At 37.0% G+C, this 7,356-nt stretch overlaps 1 protein-coding gene across 1 annotated transcript in view; it reads right to left on the bottom strand.

The window, feature by feature from the left end:
• The window catches only part of TEX29 (testis expressed 29), a 30,847-nt gene extending 24,090 nt beyond the window's left edge, over positions 1–6,757 (bottom strand). Inside the window, exon 1 of the mRNA XM_069093940.1 lies at positions 6,715–6,757. Within this exon, the coding sequence (XP_068950041.1) occupies positions 6,715–6,757 (43 nt within the window). The remainder of the gene's footprint in view (positions 1–6,714) is intronic.
• Positions 6,758–7,356: the final 599 nt, after the last annotated feature.

Genomic DNA, 7,356 nt, shown 5'->3' on the forward strand with positions numbered 1-7,356 from the left:
CTCTCTCTCTCTCTCTCTCTCTCTCTCTCTCTCTCTCTCTCTCTCTCCCCTCTCTCTTTCCCTTTACATATATGTATATATACACATATATACATATGTGTACATACACATATGCATATGTACATATATAGCTGACATATACAGAAAGCATTAGATAGATTACCTTATGGGGGGGGGGAACTTTAGCATCTAGGCAGAAGGGAAGAGGAACACCAAAGGGTACTTGTCACAGGGACATCTGAATGCAGAGTGGAGTGAGCCTAAAAAGTCCACTTTCTGCCCTCTATAAAGGAAGACATTGGAAGGAATTTGGTACTTTACCCTCCAGTCCTCCAATCAGAGGGGAGAGGAGGCTGAGGGAGGTGGAGTCAAACAAGGCAGGATGGTGATTAGAAGTGATGAACTGAAAAAATGCTCTAAATAATTACTGATTGGAGAAATGCAAATTAAAATAACCTTGAGATATCATTTTACACCTATCAGATCAGTTAAAATGATTGAAGGGGAAAGCGACAAATGCTGAGGAGGATGTGGAAAAATTGGGACACGAATTCATTGTTGGTGGAACTGTGAACTGATCCAAGTGGAGAACAATCTGGAATCATGCCCAAACTGTTATTAAATTGCCTTTGACCTAGAAATACCACTACTAGGTCTATTTCCAAAGCTAATTAGGAAAAAAGGAAAAGAACCTATATGTTCTAAAATATTTATAGCAGCTCTTTTTGTGGTGGCAAAGAACTCAAAATTGTAGGGATTCCTGTCAATGAGGAATAGCTGAACAAATTGTGATATACTATTGTGATGAATGCTACCATGCTACAAGAACTTATGAGCTCGATGATCTTAGAAAAACATGGACAGACTTGCACGACATAACAAAGAAATGAGCAGAACCAAGAAAACACTGTATACTGTAACAGCAACATTGTTTTAAGAACAACTTTGAGTGAATAAGTCATGCTAACTATTATCAATACCCAAATTAACTACAAAGGATATATGAAGGAAGACTGTCTGAATCCAGAGAAAAAAGTGATAACTAGAAGTATATATAGAAAGATTTTACAGGTATGTATATATGTGGTGTGTATGTATATATGTGTATGCATATATACATATGTGTGTGCATATATACATATATGTGTGTATACACCACACACTTATTTGTGTCTAATGGTAGTGATCTCCAAGGTGGGAGGGGGGAGAAAAAAAGGGAAAAAAGGAAATTTACGTGACAGCTTCATTGTATATTTAAAAGGAAAAGCAAGCCATAGAAAATAGATTTGCGGTTTTATGTGCCATCATCTTTTTTATTTTCTATATTATGGAAATGTTTATTTTATTCCATAAATTAGAAATTAAATAGTTTTAAAGATGTGATTAACTTATCCTGGGAGGAGCATCTTGTTCCTTGGAGTTAAAACCAGGCAGGGCAGCAAGTGCATTAGAGTTATTTATTCTACTGTAATACTTAATCATGGCATGGAGGTGATCTTAAGTTCTCAAAGGCTCACACTCTAATGGCCCTACCAAGTTGGAGAGGCTTTAAGTATAGGATTTGTAATAGACAATGTTTCTCTCATCTGAGAATTAATCTAATTAAAGTTTGGATAGAAACAAGTCAGGAATTCATCAGCTCCCCTACCAAGAAAGTTGAAGGAAAAATATTACTGATATATGCTGCCTTCATGCCACCTTTGTGATCTGTGTCAGCAATTTGTCACTCATTTCCTCATCTGGCCAACTGATAATATAATGATATCACTTTTGTATTCTCTCCTTTCATCTTTATCCAAAGGCGGAGTCCCTGCCCCTCCTAAAAAACAAAAACAAAAACTTCTTCCTGCTGCTTCATTCATTTACACATAGCTATATTTTTTCTTGAGATATGTATGATGCTACCATTTTTACCTTTTCTAGCTGATGTATTTCTTTTGTTCATTTTTATTTTGTTTTGACAACACCTATGATTTTGTGAATAAAGGGAGAGCCATGTGAGGAATTTTTTCTACCAATGCAGAGTAGTGTATTCTCTGAAACTTAAGAATCTTTGAGAATTGTCTTGCTCAGGATGACATAGCAGGTATATGTCAGAGGTAGGATTTGAAAACAGGCATTCTAGACTTTGATAGCAAGCTGTTACCCACAATGGTGTGCTTCCTCTAAAATCTATTCCTTTTCAAAAAGTATTTTTTATTATTATTATTTTAATATCATTCTATTTTCCCCCAATTATATGTCAAGACAATTTTTCACATCCATTTTACAAGATTCTGAGTTTCAAATTTTTCTCCCTTTCTCACTTGTCTCTGTAAAACGATACGCAATTTTACATAGGTTCTATATGTGCAATTACAGAAAACATTTCCATATTAGTCACAGTTGTGAAAGAAGAAACAGATTAAAAGGGAAAAAACACCAAAAAATAAAGTGCAAAATATATGCTTCCATCTGCATTCATAATCCATCAGTTCTTTATCTGGATGTGGATAGCATTTCCATCACAAGCTCTTTGTAATTGTCTTGGATCACTGTGTTGCTGAGAAGAAATAAGTCATTCATAGTTGATCATCACACAAAGCTGCTGATACTGTGCAACGTTTTTCTGATGTTTCACTTTGCAAAATCTATTCCTTTTGAACAAGATGGAAAGAATAATGGATTTGGAGCCAGAGGGATGTGTTTTAAAGCCTTTGTCTGCTACTTACCCATATTTTGCACATTTGTGTAAAGAAAACATAGTTTTTATTGTTGGTTCCCTTCTTGGATTTGTTTTTCCTCCTGTGAATTTTTGTGTAATATGTATTACTATGTTTCCTATGTCAGGAGTGCTCTTTATGATGTCTAATTAGGAAAATATTCACAGGCAGTTTTCTCTCTTCCTCTTCATTTTTAGTTTAAAACCCTTTTGACTAGATTTGCAAGACTCCCAGGCTAATTGATCTTTTATCAGCCTTTACTAGGTGTATTCCATTTCTGGTCATGAGTCTGTCACTCCTAAATTTTTAACTGTGATCCAAAATCCAAATCCCATCCCAGACACATTTTCTTAACTAGCTATTCATTTCCCAGATATGCCTTTCTCTTCTAAAGCTTTTTCCTTCAATCAGCAGCAGTAATGAAAATACCACCAATGCCCCTAAGGTCTTATTTAACTTACCCCAAGACTTTATTATTAACAATGCTTCCTCAGTTACTTTTGGAACTGCAATTAATGCCGGTCCAAATTGCCAGAACTGGGTAATAGTCATCTGGTTTGACAAGTCTTGGAAGATTCTCTTTGACACACATTCTGGGAAGAAAACAGACCTGTTGTTATCAGGTCAATAAATATCACTGTCAGTGCCATTCAGTAGAAAATCATAAACCACCACAATTCAGTTTTTTCCATGGACTACTATGTAACCTAAAAGTACAGGCTGATGACTCTGTTCTAGAAAAGAAAGATTAATAGACTCAAGAGAAGATTCTCCATATTTTATCAAAGTGGACGAAGTATCCCATTAAAAAGAAACTGGAAGAAGAGCTTCAATGTAAGAATAGAAGAGAAAAGAGATCTGAAGATATAAGATATATATATACATACATATATATACATACATACATACATACATACATACATATATATATATATATATATATATATATATATATATATATATATATATATGGAGGAACCTGGAAAGTTGGAGGACCATTCATGGTTGACCTCATTGTTGGGTACATGCCCATCAGCATGCCTTCCAGGCAATTCTCCTCCTTCAGAAGAGCCTCAGATCTATCATTTAGTTCTAAAGGTTCTTCCATTTCTCTTCTGTGTGAAATTCTTCAGTCCTCCAACTTCTCAGTCTCTGACCCCTACCTCCAACAGTAGTTTTCACTTCTCTTTTGTAATTACCATATATCAATTTGTATCATAGTCACTTAAACACGTGATATGTCCCCCTACTAGTTTGGAAGCCTTATGAGGTCCAGAATCATGACCTCTTTTATATGTGTATGTATGTATGTCTGTGTGCATGTGTATATATACAGGCATCTATATATACATGTATGTATGTACGTACATACATACTCATACACATATCTATAGGTATATATTTTCCATCAGGTATTTCCACAGTACCCTCTATACTTAGAGGATACTTAACAGATGTTTGTTCAAGTTGAAGTTATTACTAGTGGCCACCAGGGAGAGCCCTTTAACAACTCATAACTTCCTTTGCTCTTCCCTAAAGTATCTGCATCAAAAAAAAGCCAAACAGATGAGCTTATGAGTGCTAGGGACCAAAAAATAACAATAACAACAACAAAACCCCAGGATTTCACATTTTAATAGTTGTTAACCAGGAAACAAGCAAAAAAAAAACAAAACAAAATCTTGCAATATTACATTCCTAGATTTATCTCCCAAACCAGAAAACTGACCAGGATAAGAAGGTGGAAAAGAGGCTACCCATATATCCAAGTAAAAACAGAATTGGGAAGCAAATTAACATGAAAAAGATTCCTCCCTCTCTCAATCACAGGAAAACAGGCTGTAAGTAGTTTCCCTTGGGCATGTCTCATTACAGATGAGTGAAGATAACTCCATATGCTCTACTACACCTGAGTGTTTCCATCAATTCATTAAAAACAGAAACACTTATCCATACAATGTGCAAAGCACTGTGCTAGCAAATGGGAGCATAAAGATAATACACAAAGTCCCTGCCATCAAGTCGCTTACATTCTAGGTGGGGGGATAAAACATTCACAAAAATAAATCTAATACCAGTTGGAATATGAGGTAGTTATTAAAGGTTTTTATCCCCTATCTTTGTCAGCCATGTTTCTACATATCCAACCTTCATCTCTTTCTTAAGCTCCAGTCCTGAATACATTTCCACCTGGATATACAATAGGCATCACCCAGTGGACTGGTCTTTGTCTTTTCCCTTAAACCTATGGTTTTTAACCTGAGGTCCACAGAACCTTCAAGGGACTCATGCATAGATTTCAGGGTGCCCATGAACTTGAACTGGAAAAAATTAAATCTCTATTTTTTTTTCATTAAACTTTAAGTGAAATTTAGCATTCCCTTTAATCATTTGAAAACATTTTGGGGGGGATGATTCCATTGGCTTTAGGAGACTGGTAAATGGATTTAAGATACAAAAGAGGTTAACCACCCCTGCCCTAACCTACCTCTCTTCCTAATTCCCCTTTTTCTGTTGAAGGGATTGTCATTCTTCTAGTCACACATTCCTAATCTCAAAGTCATTCTGGACCCTTCTTTCTCTCTCACCTACATCCCATCAAGTTGCCAGATCTTGTTGAGTCTATCATCACATTTCACATCCATCCCCTCTTCTCTACTTGCTTGGCTGCCATTCCAGCTCAGGCCTTCATCATCTCCCTTTTGGATTACTAAAGTATCCTCCAAACTGTTCTCTGCATCTCCAGTCTTTCAGCTGCCAACTTGGTATTCCTAAAAGCACAGATTTGGCTAGATCAGCACCCCCTACTCAAAAGATTTCAGTAGCTCCCTACTGATTCTAGGATAAAATATAAGCACTTCTGTTTGGCAGCTAAAGTCCTTTACAATCTGGACTCTAATCTCTCTTTCCAGGCTTATTTCATTTTTCACTCCCTCACACACACTATTTTTCCAGCCAAATTGGCCTATTTGCTATTCTCCACACATAACATTTCATATTCCACCTGAATGCTTCTGCAAAGGTCGCTTGCTATCTCCAGTGGTATACTTAAACATGTTTAACACTCAGTTCTCTGAAGGAGAGAAAGGGGGGATGGAAGGAAGGAAACAAGGTAGGAAGGAAGAAGGAAACAAGGAAGGAAGAAAAGAAGGAAGAAGGGAGGGAGTAAAAGAGAAAGAGGAAGGGAAGGAAAGAAGGAAGGAGGGAAGGAAGAAGGAATGAAGGAAGGAAGGAAGGAAGGAAGGAAGGAAGGAAGGAAGGAAGGAAGGAAGGAAGGAAGGAAGGAAGGAAGGAAGGAAGGAAGGAAGGAAGGAAGAAAAGACAAATGAAAAATAATTTCTTTAATTCTTACTATGTGCTAAGCATTGGGGATACAAACAGAATAACTGAAACAGTCCCTACTCTGAAGGAACTCATACTCTAATGGGAGAGACAAACACATAAAGGCAAGTTCAGTTTTAGGAAAGATGGAAAAACTTAAAAGTCCTAAAGATACATCATCAAGGCAGATGGCAAGGCCTGGGGGTCTTTAGATTACATAAATATGACTAATAAAAGTGCTGTGGGACTACAGAGAATAGAGATAGGGCAGACAGAAAAGTGTAGACATCTTAGAAAGCAGAGGCAGGGTAAGAGGTAAGTCTTGGTGGTCTTCATCAGAATGAACAGAATTGTGGTTTCTATAGCCTGAACTCAAGAGGAATGGAAGGGGGAAAGCTCACCTACCCAACTCCTGGTGAGATTTCCTGCTGCCTGGAGTCACAAAAGGGTTATAGAACTACTAACCAAAGGGTTAGGCAAGGGTGTCCCTGGTGGTGACAGTTGAGGGCTCATTGACTTTTAGTTAAGCTTAAAATTTAGGATGGGAATTTTATGGCAACAAAAGGAAAGGAAGCAAGTTTTCCTGTGTTGTCTTGAAAAGAAATACGAAGGTATCCTTGTACAAAGAGAACATTTTGAGCTAATCGCATTAGGTGGAAAAGAGTCATGTGCAAGGCTTTCCTTATTTTACCTGCAAATTTACTCAGCAACTGATGTGAAGTTTTTCGGGGCATATTTTCTATATTTCAGTTGTATTATCTGAAACGCAGAAGAACTCAGCTGGTGCACCTGGAAGACAGAACACATGAAGCAAATACTATAATTCCAAGATGAACTCAGGTAGAAACCAAGAACATGAAATCTGTTGCCTGAAAACCACCCCATGTTATTTCTGAAACCTATCACTATAAAAGAAGAGGGCAGAAAGGACCACCCAGGTTAAGAAGTTTAGACTTTTCTCTCCCACATTGTGGTACTTACCTGCCAAACATATCACAATATACTAATGGTTCCTCCTAATTAAAGTTCAGCTTAATGATAAATAACCTAACACAAGTAACCTATCTCCACCCTACCATGTAGCCTAGAGATGAATACCCATAGGTATAGAACTCACATTCTCCTGGCCATGACATCACTTAGAACCACAAGTCATCATAGAAAAGATGGTACCTTCTCCTACTTTAAGAACCTAGAGAGTTAAAGGAGAAAGATACTAAATTAATACAATACGTTGGTGAGAAACTGGTAGGGTTTTGTTTGTTTTATGCTTTTAAAAACAGAAATCTGAGAAGGGGTCTCTAAACTTTACCATCTACCAAAGGCATTCAGG

This window comes from Petaurus breviceps, unplaced genomic scaffold, assembly GCF_028583685.1.
Source record: "Petaurus breviceps papuanus isolate PSGF00001 unplaced genomic scaffold, PetGlider_PUasm1.0 214, whole genome shotgun sequence".
In the NCBI taxonomy this organism is placed as follows: Eukaryota; Metazoa; Chordata; class Mammalia; order Diprotodontia; family Petauridae; genus Petaurus; species Petaurus breviceps.